The sequence below is a fragment of the Macaca fascicularis genome, chromosome 18 (assembly GCF_037993035.2).
Source record: "Macaca fascicularis isolate 582-1 chromosome 18, T2T-MFA8v1.1".
Taxonomy (NCBI): domain Eukaryota; kingdom Metazoa; phylum Chordata; class Mammalia; order Primates; family Cercopithecidae; genus Macaca; species Macaca fascicularis.
The window spans coordinates 69,376,656-69,401,273 of record NC_088392.1 but is presented as its reverse complement, the minus strand read 5'-3'; the positions used below and the strand labels follow the sequence as shown (position 1 = coordinate 69,401,273).

The following is a 24,618-nucleotide window of genomic DNA, read 5'->3' as shown; positions in this document are numbered from 1 at the left end:
AGGTGTGGTGGCACATGCCTGTAATCCCAGCTACTTAGGAGGGTGAGGCATGAGAGTCGCTTGAACCTAGGAGGCAGAGGTTACAGCAAGTCAGTATCACACCACTGCACTGCAGCCTGGGTGACAGAGTGAGACTTCGTCTCAAAAAAAGAAACAAAATTAAATTTGTTTCTCCAAGTCTACAGAGTTTTACAATTTGCAGAATATAATAGTAGTATGGAAGGTCTTCAGACAGTTTAAGACTAGTTATTACTACCAGTTATTGAGTTATTGTCCCAGAACATAAAATATGGTCATGTCTCTCTACTTTAAAATTATTCAGTAGCTCCAACTTCTAAAAATAGTTTCTGGAGACTACAGTAAAAACTATCCTTAAGCTTTTTTTTTTTTTTTTCTCTTTTTGGGCTGGCAATAGTTCTTTTTTTCTGTTTTGTTAACTTAGCTACATAATTTACCTTGGTGTTTTTTCCCTCTGATAGGTGGTGTTACTATATTTGTGGCCTTATATGATTATGAAGCTAGAACTACAGAAGACCTTTCATTTAAGAAGGGTGAAAGATTTCAAATAATTAACAATACGTAAGTGTCATGAATATTTTGTGAGAGAAATACTGACAGAAATCTGGTCTTTACACTGAAACTGCTGAGCTAGTTGTTGATCCAGAGATAAGAGAGGTAGGGCATGCGCTGCCCACTGGGTTTAACGATGCATTGGCTTCTTTAGAGGCATGTCGTAACACTGCTGCGGTAGTCAGAAGTTATTACTTCTACCATTTGTGCTGCTGTGGTTCTGCCATAAACAGAGATTTAAGAATGAAGAGTTATTGAGGGGGGTACATGTAAGTGTATTTTTTTTTTTTTAATTTTAGGAAGAGAATTCGATGCTCCTATTTTTCTAAGTACCAGATGGTTTAAAGATCTTATCTCATTCTATTAAAAAAAAAAAAAAAAAAAAAAAAGGAAAAAGTTGGGTAAGGAACCCATGTACTTTCCAGTTGATGAAATTAAGTTGTTTTATTCTTTATGTGACTCTTAGACTTTTAAAGTCTAGAGGTACACTGTAGAAAATTTGATGCTCATTGTAGAAAGTAGATCGAATAATTTCATTAGCAAGCATAATGACCACTCTGTAGCTTCTCAAAATATGTATTTATGGTCTGTTTGCTTCCAGTCATGTTTTCTTCCATCCTTGTTCCCATCTGCTACCAGTTATTGTTCCAGAACATAAAATATGGTCATATCCTTCTACTTTTAAAATTACTCAGTACCTACCACTTGCCATCAAGATAAAAGGAAAACAACAATGATAACAGCCATCATTCATTGAGAATTTACTATATGCTTCTCCCCTCTTCTGACTCTACTACCCAGGCATACTGCATTACTTGCAATTTTCTGAGTATGCTGGAGTTTCTCATACTCTCATGCTTTCACACATACTGTTTCTTTTTTCTGGAATGTGATGTCTCATCTTTCCATTTCTTTCCTTTATTTAGTTAATCCTACTCACCCTTCAAAATATAGTTAATATGTCCTTTCTCAAGGATGCCTTTCCTTACATTCTTCCTCCCCTGCCTGGCCCAGTCCTATCCCCTGCTGAATTAAGTATCTGTCTTAGGTGTTTACATAGCAACCTATGCAAACCTCAATCATAGCTCTCATCGCATTTTGAATGACAATTTGTCACTTGCTTGTCATTCTTTTAGACCAGTGGTTCTCAACCTGGGACAGAATCACCCAGGGGACATTTGTCAATATCTGGAGACATTTTTGGTTGTCACAGTTGGGCTGCTGCCACTGTCTTCTAGTGAGTCGAGGCCAGGGACATTGGTGAATATCTTAAAATGCACACAACAGCCTCCCACAGGAAAGAATGATCAAGTCCAAGGTGTGAGTAGTGCTGAAGTTGCAAAACCCAGCTCTAGACTGTGAATTCCTTGAAGTCGAGGACTGTCTTTTTACTTTTATTTCCAGCACACTCTAAAGTCTGTCACTTGATAGGTGTTCAGTAATGTTAGAATGAATCAATGAATGCTTAGCAGGATCAAATGCAAGGTTTTTGGTTTATGTATCTCAAAGTGCTTAGTATATATGAGGAACCACAAACCAAGTGTATGAGTTTCTAAATATTTGAATTACTGAGGGATTTTCCATTCGTTTTCTAGAGAGCAAATTTATCTAGGCATTGATAACATTTTAATTTGGACAGTACCTTTTCAATTTTTGTCTTCGGTGAAGCAAAACATGCATTTAATCTTTAGTAACAAATCCCATATCTGTCTTCCTGTTTAAAGACTGATTATATTTGGTCTTTTCACATTAATTTTGAAAAAATGAGGGCTTATGTGTTATAAACCACACATAGTTCTCATGTTCTGAATTATAATTTAATTTTGGTCTTACTGGAATATTTCTAGATAACATGTTTATAAGTATGCATTATTCTAGAAATTCAGGGTTTTTTTGTTTTTTGTTTTTTTGAGATGGAGTTTTTCTCTTGTCACCCAGGCTGGAGTGCAATGGCATGATCTTGACTGACTGCAAACTCTGCCTCCCAGATTCAAGCGATTCTCCTGCCTCAGTCTTCTGAGTAACTGGGATTACAGGCACACACCACCACTCCCAGCTAATTTTTGTATTTTTAGTAGAGACAGGGTTTCACCATGTTGGCCAGGTTGGTCACGAACTCCTGACCTCAGGTGATCTGCCCACCCCAGCCTCCAAAAGTACTGGGATTGCAGGCGTAAGCCACTGCGCCCGACCAGAAATGCAGTGGTTTTTTTTTTTTCCTTTCTTTTTTCTTCTTTTTTTTTTTTTTTTTTTTTTTTTTTAGATGGAGTCTCATTCTGTTGTCCAGGCTGGAGTACATTGGCATGATCTTGGCTCACTGCAACCTCCACCTCTCAGGTTCAAGCGATTCTGCTGCCTCAGCTTCCCAGGTAGCTGGGACTACAGGTGCACGCCACTGCGTCTGGCTAATTTTTGTATTTTTAGTAGAGACCAGGTTTCCCCATGTTGACCAGGCTGGTCTTGAACTCCGGACCTCAGGTGATCTGCCTGCCTCAGCCTCCCAAAGTGCTGGGATTACAGGCTTGAGCCACTGCGCCTGGCCCATCAATTCAGTTTTTAACTTTATTGCTCATTGTTAATTGTTTGGCTACAGGACTGTTAGAGCATTGTGTTGATTTTGGTTTTTTTTTGTTTTTTTATCTAAAATGAGTAAAAAAGAATATTACAATTTTATGTACTATAAAGAGAAAAGCATTTGGCAATAAAGAATGGACTACTGATACACATGCTATAACCTAGATGAACCTTTAAAAAATTATGCCAAGTAAGTCAGTTACAGAAGACCACATAAATGACATATTTCCATTTATATGAAGTGCATGCAGTGGGCATATCCATAGAGACAGACAGAAAGCTGATGAGTGGGGTTGCCAGTGGTTGGAGGGAGTTGGGGGTGCGGAGTGATTGCTTATGGGTACAGGGTTTCTTTTGGGGGTGATGAAAATGTTCTAAAATTGATTGTGATAATGGTTGTACAACTCTGAATATATTAAAAACTAGTGAATTGTACATCTTAAATGGGGGAATTTTATGGCATGCAGCTTACACCTTAAAGCTTTAGGAAAAAAAAAAAAAAAAGAAAACAAACAGAGTAATTTGAAAGATTTACTTCCCAAATTGTTTTATTCACCATAGTCTGTCTTAGGTTGAAAGAATTGTGTTAAAAAAAGAAATCTGGCCGGGCGCGGTGGCTCAAGCCTGTAATCCCAGCACTTTGGGAGGCCGAGACGGGCGGATCACGAGGTCAGGAGATCGAGACCATCCTGGCTAACACGGTGAAACCCCGTCTCTACTAAAAATACAAAAAACTAGCCGGGCGAGGTGGCGGGCGCCTGTAGTCCCAGCTACTCCGGAGGCTGAGGCAGGAGAATGGCGTAAACCCGGGAGGCGGAGCTTGCAGTGAGCTGAGATCCGGCCACTGCACTCCAGCCCGGGCTACAGAGCAAGACTCCGTCTCAAAAAAAAAAAAAAAAAAAAAAAAAAAAAAAAAAGAAATCTTATAACTGAAAGTGTGTAGGGTTTTGGGGCTTTATTTGGAACAGCAGTATGCAATTGTGTTTCCTTTAATTCATGTAACCTATTTTTTAATATCGTTCAAGTTTAATTCTTGATCCAATGAATGTATAAATAAAAAATGAAAGTAATACCCTTCGTTTACTTCAGATGGAAGATAGCACTGCAATATTTTGTACCTTGGGCAATTGTCTACCTTGCGGTGATTGCTGTTTTATGTGTTGCAGGGAAGGAGATTGGTGGGAAGCAAGATCAATCGCTACAGGAAAGAATGGTTATATCCCAAGCAATTATGTAGCGCCTGCAGATTCCATTCAGGCAGAAGAGTATGGCACTACCTCATATTTTATTAATTATTTTGATTTTTAAAATGTTTTAATGCACATTCTACTTAGCCACAACTTTACACACACAGAATTACATACCAGTCTTAATTCAGCTAATGTATCGTATTAATAGATGTTACTTAAAAATTAATAACTAACATCATAGTATTTGCTTAGAGTAGGATCATAAACGAATCTGCATCAATTATATTTCCTTATGCCTAGTCTCTCTTGTGTTTTCACTTAAATATGTATCTGTAAACCTTTTGCATATTTTTCAGACTGTCTCACTTCAAAAATTTGCCTTCAGATTTTCCTCATTCCCTGCCTTGACTTATTTTTTAACTTGCAGCTTATATATGGGGGTGTGCTGGTATGGATGGGTATATTGGTGTATATATGCATCCCATACATATCAGACACTTACATTTTTCTTTTTTTTTTTTGAGACAGGGTCTTGGCTCTGTCGCCCAGGTTGGAGTGCAGTGGCGTGATCTCGGCTCACTGCAACCTCCACCTCCCAAGCTCAAGCAATAACTGCCTCGGCCTCCCAAGCAGCTGGGACTACAGGCATGCACCACCATGCCCAGCTAATTTTTGTATTTTCAGTAAAGACGGGGTTTTGCCTGTTGGCCAGGCTGACTCCTGACCTCAAGTGATCCACCCGCCTCAGCCTCCCACCCAAGTGCTGGGATCACAGGCGTGAGCCATTACGCCTGGCCCAAAGACTACATTCTTTAAAGTTTTACTATTTTTAAATATTTCAGAGATTTATTACCACTTTATGATTATAAAAGTAATATGACCATGAAAAAATATTACCTTCAGTTAGTTTTATATGACTGTTAACCTCTTGATTTTAGGCACTTGCATTGTAGTTAATGTAGGAAAGTATCCTTCTCTTTTAGCAAGTACACACTGAAGTATTTGAGGTAATAATTCAGCATGTTTGCAACTTAAAATTAGTTAAGAAAAAATATGTATCTATATATACATGCACACACATACATATAAAGAGACGGAGAGAGTATGACAAAGCAAAGTGTTAGCTGTTGGGGAACCTAGTTGTAGGGTTTGTTGTAGGGTGTATGGGAGTTCTGTGTCCTATTTTTGCAACTTTTAAAAAGTCAAAATTCACCTTCAGTGACATACTACTTTTAGGTTAAACCAGTTTATCTGGGATTCATAAATGCTACTTTATTTTCATATTATAACACTTAACAGAGTTCCTTGCATATGATAGGTGCTCTATCAATGTTTGTTTGCTTTTATTAATGACCTGTAATGTGTCTCAATAACTCTTTGTTCTACTGTGGTGCTTCTTACTTTCTGTTTTTGTCTTCTGCAGTTTTCTGTGAGCTCTTCCACAGCAGACACTGTCATTTTATTCACAAAACCTTATTAAATTAAACCCACACATATTTAAGAGTTACTAATAATTTGGGTATGATATACTTGTGTCTTACTGAATACAGATGATGATGCTGTTACCAGGGAACCACTTCTATTCTTCCTGTCATAGTCTTAATATTTCCATTTGTCACTGACAGAAAGGGTCTGTTATTTTGCTGCCTTTCCTTCTCCATTTACTGTTCCTGTGACTGTCAGGTGGAGTTTTAAGAGACATATTGAGTAGTTAATACATGGAAATACTATAAGAGTATAAGTATATTCTAACAGTAATATTTGGATATTACTAATCAATAAAACTCTTAAATTTTCCTGTATTTTGAGCTGTGTTCTCTTAGCTATTCTTTGTCATCCAAACCTATCCCAATCCATTCTTACTGACACTTGTGTATAATTTTTCTGAACCTCATACTTTTCTATTCAAAACACTTAATTTTTTTTCCAGATGGTATTTTGGCAAAATGGGGAGAAAAGATGCTGAAAGATTACTTCTGAATCCTGGAAATCAACGAGGTATTTTCTTAGTAAGAGAGAGTGAAACTACTAAAGGTATGAATATTGTTATATTAGTGTAAGTATAAAATTTCTTGAGGCAGTATTTTGAGAAAGATATAGTGAAAGTTTTTATTTTTCACCCAGGTGCTTATTCCCTCTCTATTCGTGATTGGGATGAGGTAAGGGGTGACAATGTGAAACACTACAAAATTAGGAAGCTTGACAATGGTGGATACTATATCACAACCAGAGCACAATTTGATACTCTGCAGAAATTGGTGAAACACTACACAGGTATGTGAATATTTCGAAGGTAAAAATTATTTCTTCACATTCTAGTTTATGAGGACAAAATCCATATCCTCATTTCTCTTAAGATTTAACATACTTATTTACACATAATACATACCCAATAAATGTCTGTTGTATTCTAGTTTTAAAAGGAGGAACAGGTAATACTTAGTACTTGAATCGTGCTACTCAGATAATGTGCTAATAGACTCTCATCATTTGAGTCCTTATATCTTACTGGCATAGTATTTACACTGGAGTTCATTTCGTCACATGTACATTGTGAAAATAAACCTAAAAGCAAATATTTATGGACACTTAGTAAGTAAAACTAAACATTGGGTAGCAGAAAAAGCTACGTAGAAGGATTACCTTCCTCTGCATGGGCTGGATCACATAAGCTTTCCTAAATATAAATCCAATGAAATTTGGTCTGATGATACATTTTTCTTATCCTAGAAAATTAACCTACAGTGATTATAGACATTTTTTGTCTTTCAAGGACTGAAGGTATTTAATATTAGAATCTTCTGTCTCAAAATTTTTCATTACCAATTTGGTATATGAATGCCCCTGAAAGTCTTTATATGATTAATACTGGGAGAGGGGATGTTTCCATGGTAATGTCTTCAATGACAGCTAGCTACAAACTGTGTCTGTCAAGTCAACCAGCAATCTTGACATTGATTAAGCATGTTACCAAGCAGTGGCATCACTTGTAATTGCCTTTGTCACAATGTGAATTTGTGTGGTTATTTAGTGAGAATAGGAGAGAACATGTCTCATTTTCAATAAGAAAGATTGTATAAGCAGAATTCACAAGTTAAGCCGTTATGAATCTAGGGTTCCCTGACTTTGTGTCTCCCTTATTTAAAAAATCAGTCTCCTGCTAGGCATGGTGGCTTGTGCCTTTAATCCCAACTACTGATGCAGGAGGATCATTTGAGGCCAGGAGTTCAAGAACAGTCTGGGCAACATAGCGAGACCTCATCTCTTAAAAAAAAAAAAAGGGCTGGCACGGTGGCTCACACCTGTAATCGCACCACTTTGGAAGGCTGAAGCGGACAGATCACTTGAAGTCAGTAGTTCAAGACCAGCCTGGGCAACATGACAAAACCCTATCTTTATTAAAATACAAAAAAATGTAGCCAGGCTTGGTGGCGTGTGCCTGTAGGCCCAGCTACTTGGGAGGCTGAGGCAGGAGAATCACTTGAACCCGGGAGGTGGAGGTTACAGTGAGCTGAGATCACACCATTGCACTCCATCCTGGGCAACAGAGTGAGACTCCATCTCAAAAAAAAAAAAAAAAAAAATCTCCTAAATGATCCTAAATAAACTTTTTCTTTGATTTTTGGTATGCCTGTTACAAATTAGTGGCTATTAAATATAACATTTAATGATAACATTCTCTTTGAAAATTAATAAAACCCAGTGTACAAAGGCAGAACTTTAGAAGCAGACAGATCTTGATTTGAATCCCATCTCTACCATTTACTAACTGCAGGACCTTGGGGGAAAGTTGCATATGTTTTCAAAGCTTCATTTATATGAGATATTTGTAAAGTACGAATTTAGCACAGTACTGGAACATACTAAGTGTTTAGTAAATAATAACTTAAAATATATATATATATATTTTAAGTTATACTAAGTAGCAAATATGCTAATATATTTACTATATATTAGTATATACATACTAAGTATTTAGTAAATAATATGTGTGTGTGTGTGTGTGTGTGTGTGTATATATATATATTTTGAGTCAATCTCACTTGTGTCACCCAGACTAGAGTGCAGTGGCACGATTTTGGCTCACTGCAGCCTCTGCCTCCCGGGTTCAAGCGATTCATCTGACTCAGCCCCCTGAGTAGCTGGGACTATAGGCATGCACCACCACGCCCGGCTAATTTTTGTATTTTTAGTAGAGACAGCGTTTCACGTATTGGCCAGGCTGGTCTCAAACTCCTGACCTCGTTATCCGTCCGCCTCAACCTCTCAAAGTGCTGGGATTACAGACATGAGCCACTGTGCCTGGCCTTAACAATAAATTTTACAAAATATTTCACTTATATATATTTATATTATATATTTTTATATATATATATTTCATGTTTTGCTTCTTATGGACAACTCCCTTTTTGTTTTGTGTTTTTAGAGTAAAACTCGAAAGGACTTCTATTTTTGTTTTTCTACAGTGTAAACTTAAAACATTGATACACTACGTACCCCGTAATTTTTGTAATTGATTTTACAGTGTAGTTTATTCATTTATCTAGAACATGCTGATGGTTTATGCCACAAGTTAACAACTGTGTGTCCAACCGTGAAACCTCAGACTCAAGGTCTAGCAAAAGATGCTTGGGAAATCCCTCGAGAATCTTTGCGACTAGAGGTTAAACTAGGACAAGGATGTTTTGGCGAAGTGTGGATGGGTAAGAAGCCTGAATTTTTGTTTTCTGTCATTGTTTAGCTGTGGATTAAAGTGCAACAATTTATGATAAAATATGTTTCATTATTTAAGGTAAGTGCTGTTTACTGAAGTTTGGTCTAAAATCCTTTAAAATATAAATTCATAAAATGTGTTGTTTAGGAACATGGAATGGAACCACAAAAGTAGCAATCAAAACACTAAAACCAGGTACAATGATGCCAGAAGCGTTCCTTCAAGAAGCTCAGATAATGAAAAAATTAAGACATGATAAACTTGTCCCACTATATGCTGTTGTTTCTGAAGAGCCAATTTACATTGTCACTGAATTTATGTCAAAAGGTATGTATTAGTATCTCTTTAGGTATTCGTGTTGATAATATTTTTAAGAGTCTTTATTTCTATTTATATGCATATAGACTTATCGTATACCGTTTTCTAATTTAAGATTTTTCTATAGACATTTGAATAGAAGAAACCTGACTTTGTTTAATGGAATAGTGATTATCCAGTTATTCCAGAGGATAGTATGACGTTTAAAAGGAAAAGTAGGCAAGCTGAATTAATTTTGAAATTAAGTTTGGCTAAAAGAAACGGAAAAGCTAGAAAGGTGAAAAATAGAAATTGTCTGTACACATTTAATTAAAATGATAAAATCAGAAAGATACTTACATTTTTAGTACTAAAGCAAAGAAATAAGGTAAAGTTAAAATAAATTAGTTTTCTCATTTTAATATAAACATAATTCCTATATTCAGGACTTCTAGGAACTTTTTTCGCCACTGTTTTTTTTTTTTTGGATAGAGACTGGGGTCTCAACTATGTTGCCCAGGCTGATCTTGAACTCCTGGCCTCAAGCAATCCTCCCTTTTTGGCCTCCCAAAGTGCTGGTATCACCAGCATGAGCCACTGTGCCTGGCCTCCCCACTGCTTTCAATGGAAATTTCTTCATTTTCCCAAACTCTAGACCACAAGATGGGATCTTCAGTAACAGGGTTAGGGGGAGGATAAAGATATTAATACTCTTTCCTCTTTTTCCCTGTGCAAATGATCCTTTAGAAGAGGAATTAGTAAGTCAGCAGATAAGCTGACAGGCCTGATTTTTATGTGTTTGATTCGATCTGCTTTATTGTTGTTATTTTTACTCTTGAACCAATAATATACAGTAGTCACTAATTATGTCACCTTCTCCAGTAGTCTATCTTGACCAATGATGTAGTTCCATCTAGTGGTGACAAGGACAACTACAAGTTACGTATTTGCTATAGGAAAAGTTTTCCCCACAAAAGGGGACTGAAACCGAAAGTTAAGAAATGGTACAGCCTATTTATTGCCGGGCGCGGTGGCTCAAGCCTGTAATCCCAGCACTTTGGGAGGCCGAGGCGGGCGGATCACAAGGTCAGGAGATCGAGACCACAGTGAAACCCCGTCTCTACTAAAAATACAAAAAATTAGCCGGGCGCGGTGGCGGGCGCCTGTAGTCCTAGCTACTCAGGAGGCTGAGGCAGGAGAATGGCGTGAACCCAGGAGGCGGACCTTGCAGTGAGCCGAGATCGCGCCACTGCACTCCAGCCTGGGCAACAGCGTGAGACTCCGTCTCAAAAAAAAAAAAAAAAAAAAAAAAGAAATGGTACAGCCTATTTATTGATAGCCAGAACACACCTAAAGACCCAAAGCACGTGGCGCTCTTTGGAAGGAATGTATACTGCAAACAGTTGCCAAATACGGCATTTTTTTGGTTTGCTTGGTGTTTTGTTTTTTGTTTTTGGTTTTTTGTGAGATGGGGCCTCACTCTATCCCCCAGGGTGGAGTGCAGTCACAGTTCTCTGCAGCTTCGACCTCCCTGGGCTCAAGTGATCCTCTCATCTCAGCCTCCCAAGTAGCTGGGCTTACAGGTGCATGCCACCCCACATAGATAATTTTTGTATTTTTCTGCAGATGGGGTTTCTCCCTGTTTCCCAGGCTGGTTTGGAACTCCTGGGGTCAAGCGATCAGCCTGCCTTGGCCACCCAAAGTGCTGCAATTACAGGTGTGAGCCACCACACCCAGGCCAAATATGCCCTTTCAAAGAGTATATTAGATGAACCAGAGGAGAAGGGAGGGCCAGGCATGGTGGCTGACCTGGGAAACATGGTGAAACCCCATCTCTACAAAAACTAAAAAAAATTAGCAGGGCATGGTGGCACACACATGTAGTCCCTACTCAGGAGGCTGAGGCATGAGAATTGCTTGAGCCCAGGAGGTTGAGGCCACAGTGAGCTGTGCTTGTGCCACTGCACTCCATCTGGGGTGAAAAAATGAGACCCTGTCTCAAAAAAAAAAAAAAAAAAAAGGGAGAAAAGGAGAGGGAAGATGTTTAAATCAAGGTATTGGAAGCAGGCCAGGCACAGTGGTTCACGCCTCCAATCCCAGCACTTTGGGAGACTGAGGCAGGTAGATCACTTGAGGTCAGGAGTTCGATCCCAGCCTGGCCAACATAGCGAAACCCCGTCTCTACTAAAAATACAAAAAATAGCCGGGCTTGGTGGCTCATGCTGTAGTTCTAGCTGCTTGGGAAGCTGAGGCACGAGAATGGCTTGAGCCTGGGAGGCAGAGGTTTCAGTGAGCCAAGATGACACCGCTGCACTCCAGCCTGTGTGACTAAGCGAGACTTGGTTTCAGATAAAGACTTTTAACAATTAAAAAATACATTGGGAGCATAAGAAATATAATGAAGGTAAGACTAATAGCCCATTTAGCGCTGTATATTAATTTAAAAATTACTTAATTGGGAGAACATGGTAGAATTCTGTGTTGTCAGACCACTGGGAACAATTATTTCCAGACGGGAGAGATTTAGAATACAAGATAACAAAAGTCCTTTCTATTTTTAAAACTCTTTAATTCCTCATGTTGGTATTCACTTAGCACTTGTCCCTTGATAATCTGTTCAAACTCATTGCCCCATGCACTCCAACATAAACCCACTGTTCTGCTCTTTGTTTTCATGATTTTCTTCATGTTTTTTCTTTCGCCTGGAATTTGGTTTCCCTAGCTCTGGACCAGTAAGTACACCGACTACACTGCCCCGATCCAGTTTGTGGTCAGGCATTCCATTTAGTTGTCATTTCTATTTAGTCGTCTTTAATCTGGAGCCATTCCTGCACCTTCCTCTGTCTTCCATAGCATTGTTACTTCTGAAGAGAATAGACCACTTTTATGTTTTAAATGTGCCTTAATTTGGGTTTGTGTGATGTTTTCTCTTGATTAAATTCAAGTACATTGTAAGCTTTTAACAAATAATAGAGAAGCCATAATCAGACTTCTAGCCTTTTTCTTTGCTGTTATTCATAGTACTTGGTAGTTTTCAGAGAGAGCTTGGTCACAGCAGTAGTTCGACAGCAACTCATTTAGCTACCTGTATTTAGTTTTAACTACCCCCAAGATATTCCTAGTTGTCTGAATTCTTGAATCAGGTTTACTTAAAATTATGTAAGTATTTAATACTACTTCCTGAATCAGAATTGGGATATTGATCAAAGCAAGGAAAAAATGCCTCTTGTCAGGTAAAGTTAATGCATTTTCTTTTTTTTTTTTTTGCATATGTTATCAGGAGAAGTTTTCAAAATTTCAGCTTAGAGACCTCTTCTGGGATCTAGATAATTATTTAGAAACTCCAAAACTGCACAAAATTTTAAAAAATGAAAAGCTAAGAAGTTCTGTGTTGTGATTTGGGGTGGAGTATTCATTTCAATCCTAATATAAGATTTGCTTATTTTGTATGAATATCTTACTGTCTGTTACAGGAAGCTTGTTAGATTTCCTTAAGGAAGGAGATGGAAAGTATTTGAAGCTTCCACAGCTGGTTGATATGGCTGCTCAGGTATCTGTATATATGCATGTATCCATTTGAATTGAAAGTGTATATTAAAATGTAGAATAATCTTACCAGAATATTATAGTTTATGTAGTGAAATGGTGGGATTTTATTTTTATTTTTTATTTTTTTAGAGACAGAGTCTCATTCTGTCACCCAGGGTGGAATGCAGTGGTGCACTGATAGCTCCCTGCTTGAAGAGCCTTGAATTCTTGGGCTCCAGCAATCCTCTCACCTCAGCCTCCTGAGTAGCTGGGACTGCAGGCACAGGCCACCATTCCCAGCTAATTTTTTAAAATATATATTTTTTTGTAGACACAGGGATCTCTATTTTGCTTAGGCTGGTCTCAAAGTCCTTGGCTCAAAGGATCCTCCCACCTCAGCCTCCTAAAGTGTTGGGATTACATGGCCAATAATGGAATTTTAGAACTGGCAGGAACATTAGAGATAATCCGATGCAAGCTTTTAATGTTACAGATAAATGAAGTATCAAAAGACCGGAGGTATCTAAAACTCACATAACTTGTTAGTAACAGAACCAGTATTAGAACCAGCTATATAACTCTTAGTCCAGTGCTGTCTTGTATCATATGGTTTCTTAGAAAATAGATGTTTCCTGGCTGGGCGCGGTGGCTCACGCTTGTAATCCCAGCACTTTGGGAGGCCAAGGTGGGTGGATCACTTGAGGTCAGGAGTTCAAGACTAGCCTGGCCAACATGGTGAAACTCCATCTCTACTAAAAATACTAAAAATTAGCCAGGCATGGTGGGGGGCACCTGTAATCCCAGCTACTCAGGAGGCTGAGGCAAGAGAATCACTCGAACCCGGGAGGCGGAGGTTGCAGTGAGCCAAGACCACACCATTGCACTCCAGCCAGGGCAACAAGAGCAAGACTCCTGTCTTGGAAAAAAAGAAAATAGATGTTTCCACAAATGTAAAGTCTATATGTATTCATATTTCAACAGATAATTTTAAGAAAATTAAAGTGGATGAGTGCTGTTCCAAAGAAAATATTAGTAATCTAAAGTGTATGCTGAATTTTTTATTTACTATAGTCCAACACAAGAATTAAGATGGTATATATGCAGTTTAAAATGGAACTTTTTTACTCTTCTTTTTGTTTTAAATATACAGTGAAAACTGTTAAAAGTTTATCTTCAGATATGTGGTAGCTATTTGAGAGGCCTTATTATTGGCTTTGGTTGACATGCTGATTTGGGAATCTTACCTCCTAGCATCCAAATGTCCACAGAATCTGACAATTCAGAAAAACTTTATACTGAGAAACTATACATAGGCGACAGGCATATGCCAGGCCGGTTCATGCTTCTGAGTTAGACACTCAGTGGTAGGGGAGGTTGGCAATCCATTTTTGTTCCAAAAAAAAAAAATTTTAGATTTGTGAGCCACATCCAATCTGTCATACTTTTTTCTTTTTACAACCCTTTAAAAATGTAAAAACCAGGCTGTGCAAGATGGCTCCTGTAATCTCAGCACTTTGCACCTGGGCAACATGGTGAAACCCCATCTCTGCAAAAAAATGCAAACATTAGCTGGGTGTGCTGGTGCATGCCTGAAGTCCCAGTTACTCAGTAGGCTGAGGTGGGAAAATTGCTTGAGCCCAGAATATGAGATTGCAGTGAGCCAAGATTGCACCACTGCTCTCCAACCTGCATGACAGAGTGAGACCATGTCTCAATCACTCAAAATGTAAAAAACATTTTAGTTTTAGTTCTCTGGCCATGCAAAAACAGGCTGCAGGCCACATTTGGCCTACAAGCAGTAGTTGGGGAGCCTCCACCTTGTGGTTAATACCTTTATCACTGTGTCATCTTAGATTGTGCCTGATAGGGACCTTGATGAGCTTGTTTCCAGAGGCACTAAATTACCTTGTGATTTATCTCTTCTCCTAACCACTGATACAAGAAGACATTAGGAGGGTTAGTCTTGGTCTTCAGAGTAATGCTAGATTTTATTTTTTTTTTGAGACTGAGTCTCGCTCTGTTGCCCAGGCTGGAGTGCAGTGTGACACAATCTTGGCTCACTGCAACCTTTGCCTCCTGGGTTCAAACAGTTCTCCTGCCTAAGCCTCCCGAGTAGCTGGGATTACAGGTATGCACCACCACACCCAGCTAATGTTTGTATTTTTAGTAGAGACAGGGTTTCGCCATGTTGGCCAAGCTGATCTCGAACTCGTGACCTCAAATGATCCGCCCGCCTCGGCCTCCCAAACTGCTGGAATTATAGATGTGGACCACCGCATCCAGCCAGTGTTAGATTTTTAAAATCTGAATTTAGCCTGCATTTTTACTATGTTTTCTGGTTTTCCTGTGTTATCTTCTAGACTATATCCTGTTACCATCATCCACTTCTGTGATAGTATGATTTTCAGTGATAACAATTTGACGTTAACCTTAATTGTCTTCTCTCTGCTTCCCTTTGTATCATATGTCTTGTGTTTTTTGTTTTTCCAAGATTGCTGATGGTATGGCATATATTGAAAGAATGAACTATATTCACCGAGATCTTCGGGCTGCTAATATTCTTGTAGGAGAAAATCTTGTGTGCAAAATAGCAGATTTTGGTTTAGCAAGGTTAATTGAAGACAATGAATACACAGCAAGACAAGGTAAAATTACTTTTACATAAAAGCTTGTTATGTAGTGTTCTGTGTTTTGCTTAACTCTCTTGACTATACAGAGTTTTCCAGAATAAGAATTGTTCTAGGTTCCCTCAGAAGAATCATAGAGACTTTGATTTCATTCATAAAATCATGTACAGTAAATACCACTATGGCTTTCTAATAGTTATTTCCTCCAAGAAAGAACTTGACTAGGTATCCTTTGCATTATACATATAGCAAATGGTAGCCTCTTTATACTTCATTTGACATGACAGCAAACCTGTTTTAATTTCTTTCCTAGAAAGGCCAGAGGGTCTCAATCAGAGGAGATATTGCCCAGTACCGCCACTCACCAGGGGACATCTGACAATGTCTAGAGACATTTTTGGTGGTTACAACCTGGGGGCTACTGCCGACATCTAGTGGGTAGAGGCCAGGTATACTGCTGAACCTCCTACAGTGTACAGAAATGTGCAGGCAAGACCCCCCACAACACAGAATTATCAGGCCCAAAATGGTAGTGGCGCCAAGATTGAGAAACCCTGCTTCAGACATAGTGCTTTCTTTCAACCTCCATACTTTTGTGCAGTTACCTCCATCTGGAATGCCTTCCTATCTGTAATGTATTTTGTTGTTGTTTTTGTTGTTGTTTTTTCGAGATAGGGTCTCACTCTGTTGCTCAGGGTAGAGTATAGTGGCGTAATTTTAGCTCACTGCAGCCTTGACCTCCTGGGGCTCAGGTGATCCTCCCATCTCAGCCTCCTGAGTAGCTGGAACTACAGGTGCACATCACCACACCTGATGAATTCTTTGTATTTTTTGTAGAGACGAAGTTCTGTCATATTGCCCAAACTGGTCTCGAACTTCTGGGCTCAAGCAATCCTCCTGCCTTGGCTTCCCAAAGTGCTAAGATTACAGGCGTGAGACACCATGCCCGGCCTGTAATCCTTACATGTGAAAATCCTAACCATTCTTTAGGGCTTAATTTAGCTGCCACTTTTTTTTTCAGTAGTTTTTGGGAAACTAGTTCTTTAGTGGTGATTTCTGAGATTTTGCTGCACCCATCACCCAAGCATCGTGCACTGTACCCAATATGTAGTTTGTTTGTTTGTTTGTTTATTTGTTTGAGACAGAGTCTCGCTCTGTCGCCCAACCCAGGCTGAAGTGCAGTGGCACGATCTCGGCTCACTGCAACCTCTGCCTCCCAGATTCAAGCGATTCTCCTGCCCCAGCCTCCCAAGTAGCTAGGATTACAGGCTCGTACCACCATGCCCAGCTAATTTTTGTATTTTTAGTAGAGACGGGGTTTCACCTCCAATATGTAGTCTTTTATTCACCCCCAACCTTTCCCCCTTAGTCCCCAAAGTCTGTTATATTATTCTTACACTTTTCTGTCCTCATAACTTAGCCCCACTTTTAAGTGAGGCCATACGATATTTGGTTTTCCATCCCTGAGTTACCTCACTTAGAATAGTGGCCTCCAGCTCCGTCTAAGTTTTTGCAAAAGCCATTATTTCATTCCTTTTTATGACTGAGTAGTATACCATGGTGTATATATGCCACACTTTTTATAATCCACTCATTGGTCGATAGTCATTTAGGTTGGCTCCATATCTGCAATTGTGAATTGTGCTGCTATAAACGTGTGTGTATGTATCTTTTTCATATAATTGATTTTTTTTTTTCTTTGAGACAGCTTCTCAATCTGTTTCCCAGGCTGGAGTACAGTGGCACAATCTCGGCTCACTGCAACCTCCACCTCCCAGATTCAAGTGATTCTCCTGTCTCAGCCTCCTGTGTAGTTGGGATTATAGGAACCTGCCACCAGGCCTGGCTAATTTTTGTATTTTAGTAGAGACAAGGTTTCAGCATGTTGGCCAGGCTGGTCTCAAACTCCTGACCTCAGGTGATCCACACACCTTGGCCTCCCAAAGTGCTGGGATTACAGGCTTGAGCCACCACACCTGGCTGATTTCATTTCCTTTGGGAGGTTATTGCTGGATTAAATGGTAGCTCTACTTTTAGTTCTTTAAGTAGTTTCCATACTGTTTTCCATAGTGGTTATACTAATTTACATTCCCACTGTCAGTGCAAAAATGTTCCCTTTTCACCACATCCACACCAATATCTATTGTTTTTTTTACTTTTTCATTATGGCCATTCTTGCAGGAGTAAGGTGGTGTCTCATTGTAGTTTTAATTTGCATTTCTCTGATGATTAGTGATGATGTAGCTGCCACTGGTTTTTTGTTTGTTTGTTTGTTTGTTTGTTTTTGAGACGCTCAGGCTGTCGCTCAGGCTGGAGTGCAGTGGCGCAATCTCAGCTCACTGCAAGCTCCGCCTCCCGGGTTCATGCCATTCTCCTGCCTCAGCCTTCCAAGTAGCTGGGACTACAGGCACTTGCCACCACCTCAGCTAATTTTTTTTTTTTTTTTGTATTTTTGGTAGAAACGGGGTTTCACCATATTAGCCAGAATGGTCTCGATCTCCTGACCTCATGATCCGCCCACCTCAGCCTCCCAAAGTGCTGGGATTACAGGTGTGAGCCACCGTGCCTGGCCGAGTTTTGCTTTTTTGCCCAGGCTGGAGTGAAGCGGCATGATCTCGGCTCACTGCAACCTCTGCCCCCCAGGTTCAAGTGATTCTCCTGCCTCAGCCTCCCAAGTAGCTGGGATTACAGGCATGCGCCACCATGCCTAGCTAAGTTTTGTATTTTTGGTAGAGACACGGTTTGCACCACGTTGGCCAGGTGATCTGCCTGCCTCGGCCTCTCAGAGTGCTGGGATTATAGGCATGAGCCACTGCGCCCAACCACCTGCGACTTTTTAAATGAAACGTTTTGTGATTGTGCCAAGGAAAATTGATCATCTGTTTGTCTAAATATCTAAAGAACTCTATTTTAAAACATGATCTACAAACATATAATAACTTAAAGAATGTAAGATACCTATAATCTTATTTCCACAGTAAGTTTATAAACTTCATGAAAGCCATGCTTTTTAGGTTTCCATAATGATTAGCATAATGCCCTCCACATAAAAGACATACACTAAATATTTGAGTAAATTAACATGGGCTTTTAAAAGTAGTACAATAAAATTTTCCAGAACGGTATATAAAGTAGAAAAGAAATTATGTTTGAAAACCCGTAGACATTATAACTCAGTAGAATATTCACTCATCAACCAATAGTTAACTACAGCTATTAGGTGCCAGACTGTACTTAAAAGTTACACATCTTGTAGCCCATATTTTTAGCTTACTACAACTTCAGCCTCTCTTTTCTTAAATTGTTTTCTGTTCCCACAGCCAACTTATTTTTTGAATCATCAGCTATCTAATCAGGAATAAATGTGATTTATTTCAACATGAATTTTAAAAATTAATGTTTCTCCCATGTATCTTGTACATTTAAAGAATTGACACTGATGACTACAGTAGAGATATTGACAGAAGATTAGCTCTGCATATGCTGTATTTACACAAATAGATTTTTTAAAAACAATTAAGCAAGATTGTCAATATTATTTTAGGTGCAAAATTTCCAATCAAATGGACAGCTCCTGAAGCTGCACTGTATGGTCGGTTTACAATAAAGTCTGATGTCTGGTCATTTGGAATTCTGCAGACAGAGCTGGTAACAAAGGGCAGAGTGCCATATCCAGGTAAGCTTGCATTTTATTAGCTCTTGGTTATCTCATGAGTGGCTTTATCAGGAGTTTATTAGGAACAGAATTGTAAGCGGGGAAAAGGCCTTTATTTCTTCTCATAGTCCCCCTGCCTCTCCCTCTCCCCACTCCTTCCCTTTACTGTGGCATTGGATGGGTAACAGTCAGTGAAAGCCACGATCCTTGACTGGGTGAGCATATGAGGTATGCCCCACATTCACCTCAGCTTAGGACATTTTCCAAAAGGGCCTCTTACTGTTCTCTCAGATAATAAACATATCTTAAATATCCTGGGTCATCACCCCATACCCTAAATAATTGTTATTTCCCAGTAGTGTGACTGGTGGGTTTTTTGTTGTTGTTGTTTTTTGTTTTGGTTTGTTTTTTGAGACAGAGTCTCGCTTTGTCACGCAGGTTGGAGTGCAATGGTGCAATCTCGGCTCACTGCAACCTCTGCCTCCTAGGTTCAAGCAATTCTCCTGCCTCAACCTCCCAAGTAGCTGGGATTACAGGCACCCACCACCACGCCCAGCTAATTTTTTGTATTTTTAGTAGAGATGGGGTTTTGCCATGTTGACTAGGCTGGTCTCGAACTCCTGACCTCAGGTGGTCCACCTGCCTAGGCCTCCGGAAGTGCTGGGATTACAGGCATGAGCCACCGTGCCCATCCTGGTATGTTTTTTTAAATATATACTAGCCTTGTTTTCTTCATTAGATTATTTTGAGATCCTTTTCTTGTTTTATTTCTCCTAACAAAACCTATTTATAAACCAGTACTTTAAAAAATATGTCTGCCATTAATAAGGAGGAAAAATAAAAATGTCTCCCTTTCAAAATTATGAGATTTATATAGTTCCTAGGGGGAAGGAGAAATTTTAGCCCACTTGAAATTCAGCTACCATTGAGTATTATTTTAGTTTGTTACTTCTCAAACTCTTCTACTGAAGTATCCTAATGTTGAGAGAGAAAGCATATAAAATTTAATCTTTAGGAAAAACTGTTTTGCTAATCTTAAAGGTTTTGCATATTATCTAACATATCCCTCTTCCCTAATACCTCCAACTGTAGATCTAATGCCATCAAATTTTATCACCCACTTTGTCTTGTTGCTGTTATTCACTGATACCATTCAAGTTCTTCTCATTTAATGACTCACCATTGTCCTCTCCAACAAAACTCCTCTCCTGTCTTAATTCCTTGTCATCTTAATACGCATGGTGATGATTTTTCTATTACCCTGGTCTCTTGTAGCTTGAACTCTTCTCCTGTGTAATCTTGTCTTTCACTCTACCTTAGCCAGTCTTCCCATCTTCATACCTTAAACCTTAACATTACCAATAACTGCAACCCTTTCAAAATCTATTTCATGCGTCTACTTTCTGACCACCACTTGCCATCTTTCTAGATAATTCTTTCTACCCCAACCCTAGCAATTTCTTGATGCTACCAGGATCTTTACTCCATTGTTTCTGCCACCTTTTCCTGCTTCCTCACCCTCTTCGTGAGACCATTCTCCTTAAATTCCCTAGTGAAGCAGTATAATCACTCCTTTGCAGTTACCTTGCCCTTCACCCTTCTCTGATTTCATCATCATTGCTTAACAAAATCACTGTGCTAAATAAATCCAACTCTGCCTACACCACACCTGCAAACAGGGCTAGAAAAAACAACACAGCCATGCACCATAGTTTCACTTTAAATGTAAAACCATGAGGAAATTTCAGTTTTGGCTGTGATGGAGAGGCATTAGCCTCTAAAAATCCAACTTACTATAGCACTATAAACAACTACAAAAGTTAGATCAAATATGTAAAAGAACATTGCATCAAGAAAGGCCATATTCCTTAAGGCAGGGCAAGTACATGAGCTGAGCCTTACATTTATATTGGCTTTTCTGAAGGCATTTTCTAAAATAGCATAGGGCAGTAAAACCCAGACAGAAAGCATAAGTCTTATTAAGCAAAGGAGACAGAGATCCAAGTGCTGGGATCTGAAGGACAGGATCCCAGAGAAGGAACTATAGGGAAAGAACTCTAAAATTCTGCTTTCAAATTCCAGTTGGGCATGGTGACTCACTCCTATAATCCCAGCACTTTGGGAGGCCGAGGTGGGTGGATCGCTTGAGCCCAGGAATTTGAAGCTATACTGAGCTATGATTGCACCACTGCACTCCAGCCTGGGCAACAGAGCAAGACCCTGTTTCAAAAAAAAAAAAAAAAAAATCCCTTCAGGTCCTTGCTCAGTTCTAATCTGCACATACACAGGGGGAAGCTCTGGGAGACCTAACAGAAAATAGCCACTAGGAGGCTGGGGAGTCAAGCAGAGTTCAGAGGCTACAGAGTGCTGAGTTGTTGTCCAACCAAAGTGGATAGATGTTGGAGAATACCCTAGGCTTTTTGTTGAGACCCCAGAAAGTCCATACCCTAGGAGAAAGGGCAAAACTGAGCACAACTAAGCCCTAACAGCTAGGTGATCTGCCAGTAAATTACAAATGGAATTAAACTGAACATCCTTCAGAAAAAGATAACATGATCCAGATAATCTCCAGTGTATGATTCAGAATGTCTAGCACAAAATAAAAAGTTATTAGACATACGAAGAAGGGAAGAGATGACTGATTATCAAGAGTTCAAAATGTGGTTGGGCGTGGTGGCTCACCCCTGTAATCCCAACACATTGGGAGGCCAAGGCGGGTAGATCACAAGGTCAGGAGTTTGAAACCAGCTTGGCCAAGATGGTGAAAACCCCATCTCTGCTAAAAATACAAAAATTAGCCAGTCACGGTGGCGTGCACCTGTAATCCCAGCTACTCGGGAGGCTGAGGCAGGAGAATCACTTGAACCCAGGAGGTGGAGATTGCGGTGAGCTGAGATCACACCAGTGCACTCTAGCCTGGGTGATAGAGCGAGACTGTCTCAAAAAAAAAAAAAAAAAGAGTTCAAAATCAATAGGAGCAGACGCTGAAATAATTCAGATCTTGGAGTTAGCAAAAGACTTCAAAATAGCAATATATGGAATGTTAAAATAGAAAAGTTTTGCAAAATAATGGAAAACTGGAGAATTTCAGCAGAATTGGAATCTCTCTATATATAAAAAAAGAATCAAATGGAAATTAATTAATTAATTTATTTATTTATTTTCTTTTGAGACAGAGTCTCGCTTTGTCTCCCAGGCTGGAGTACGGTGGCACGATCTCGGTTCACTGCACCCTCCGCCTCCCAGATTCCGTCGATTTTCCTGCCTCAACCTCCCAAGTAGCTGGGATTACAGGCATGTGCCACCACGCCTGGCTAATTTTTTGTATTTTTAGTAGAGAGAAGGTTTCGCCATGTTGGCCAGGCTGGTCACAAACTTCGACCTCAAGTGACCCGCCCGCCACAGCCTCCCAAAGTGCTGGGATTACAGGCGTGAGCCACTCCTCCTGGCCCTCAAATGGAAATCTTAGAACTGTAAAACATTATATGAAATTAAGTACTCACTAGTTGGGCATAGTAGAAGACAAGATTAGTGGATTCAGACACATTAACAAAGTATCCAAGGTAATGCAGAGGTAAAAGCTAATGGGGAAGAAAGCAGAGCAGAATGTATGAAACAGGGAGGCATAGTAGTGAACAGGTCTAATTTATATGTAATGGAGTCCCAGAAGCAGAAAAGAGGAAAAAAAAAGAAACAGTGGCAACATTTTTAAAAAGTAGTGGCTAAAAATCTTCTAAACATGATAAAACAAAATACCAACCCACAGATTAAGTGAACCTCAAACAAGAAAAATAAACTCAGTGAAATTCAAGCAAACATATCATGGTCAAATTATAAAAATCAAAGCCAAACAGCCCTAAGGAGGTGGTGCAGGTTGAGCATTCCTAATTCAAAACTCCGAAATGCAGCCGGGCGCAGTGGCTCAGGCCTGTAATCCCAGCACTTTGGGAGGCCAAGGCTGGTGGATCACGAGGTCAGAAGTTCGAGACCAGCCTGGCCAACATAGTGAAACCCCCGTCTCTACTAAAAATACAACAATTAGCTGGGCATGGTGGCGCACACCTGTAGTACCCGCTACTTGGAGGCTGAGGCAGGAGAATCACTTGAACCGGGGAGGCGGAGGTTGCGGTGAACCAAGATTGCACCACTGCACTCCAGCTTGGGCAACAGAGCAAGACTTCGTCTCAAAAAATAATCTGAAATGCTCCAAAATCCAAAACGTTTTGAGCATTGACATGATACCACAAATGGAAAATTCCACACCTGTCCTCATGTGACAAGTCACAGTCAAAATGCCGTCAAAATTTGGTTTTGTGCACAAAATTATTTTTAAGATTATGTATATGTATGTGTACATATATGTATAAGGTGTATATGAAACATAAATGAATTTTTTTTTTTTGAGACAGGGTGTCTCACCCAGGCTGGAGTGCAGTGGCACAATCAGGGCTCACTGTAGCCTCTGCTTCCCTGGGCTCAGGTGATCCTCCCACCTCAGCCTCCCAAGTAGCTGGGACCACAGGTGTGTGCCATCCACCTAGCTAATTTTTGTATTTTTGTAGAGACGGGGTCTCACCATGTGGCCCAGGATGGTCTTGAAATCCTGGGCTCAAGCGATTTGCCTGCCCTCGCCTCCCAAAGTGCTGGAATTACAGGTGCAAGCCACCGTGCCTGGCTCATAAATGAATTTTGTGTTTAGACTTCGGTCCCATCCCTTAAGATATCTCATTATATATATGCAAATATTCCAAAATCCAAAAAAATCCAAAACACTTCTGGTCCCAGACGTTTCAGATAAGGGATACTCAGCCTGTGTATTATCTACACAGGAACAACAGAGACAGCTAACTTTTCCTCAGATGTGGAAGCCAGGAAAGAGTAAAATTATGTCTTTAAAGTGCTTGGGGGAAAACTGATCTAAAACACCAAAAATAAAAATATCTTACCAAATTTATAATGTATATAAAAATAGACTCTCTGACATAACACAAAGGGAGTAAAGGAATAAGAGGTAAATCGTTTTAAGTTTGGAGCAGGTAAAAATACTTATTTTGAGTAAAATATAATAAACCAAGGAAGCATATTGTAGTCTCAATGATCAAAAATAACAAGAGAAGATAAAAAGCCAACAGAGGAGAGAAAAATTTGAACATTGAAAAATGCTTGTTTAATCAAAATAAAAAGCAAGAGAGGAGAAAAGAATAAATGGAACAAAGATCAGGATGGTAGAATTAAACACAACGACATCCATAATTAAATTACATTTAGGTACACTAAACATTGCAATTAAAAAAAAGGTAAGTCTGGATTTTAAACACAAATACTATAATGGTATTTATAAGATACATACTGTAAGGTATTTTAAGAGACTGAAATTAAAAGGATGGAAAAGTTATACTCTGCAAATCCTAACTGAAGAAAGCCTAGGTAGCAGTAGACTTTAAGGCAAGAAATAGTACTAGG

The 24,618-nt window shown here is 39.5% G+C and overlaps 1 protein-coding gene across 11 annotated transcripts in view; it reads left to right on the top strand.

Moving 5' to 3' along the window:
- The window catches only part of YES1 (YES proto-oncogene 1, Src family tyrosine kinase), an 89,588-nt gene that overhangs the window by 59,784 nt on the left and 5,186 nt on the right, over window positions 1-24,618 (top strand). For all 11 annotated transcript variants that reach the window (XM_015440126.4, XM_045378021.3, XM_015440125.4 and 8 more), the window contains 9 exons: window positions 480-579; window positions 4,311-4,409; window positions 6,265-6,368; window positions 6,459-6,608; window positions 8,882-9,037; window positions 9,196-9,375; window positions 12,819-12,895; window positions 15,365-15,518; window positions 19,045-19,176. In XM_015440126.4, the coding sequence (XP_015295612.1) occupies window positions 480-579; window positions 4,311-4,409; window positions 6,265-6,368; window positions 6,459-6,608; window positions 8,882-9,037; window positions 9,196-9,375; window positions 12,819-12,895; window positions 15,365-15,518; window positions 19,045-19,176 (1,152 nt within the window). The remainder of the gene's footprint in view (window positions 1-479; window positions 580-4,310; window positions 4,410-6,264; window positions 6,369-6,458; window positions 6,609-8,881; window positions 9,038-9,195; window positions 9,376-12,818; window positions 12,896-15,364; window positions 15,519-19,044; window positions 19,177-24,618) is intronic.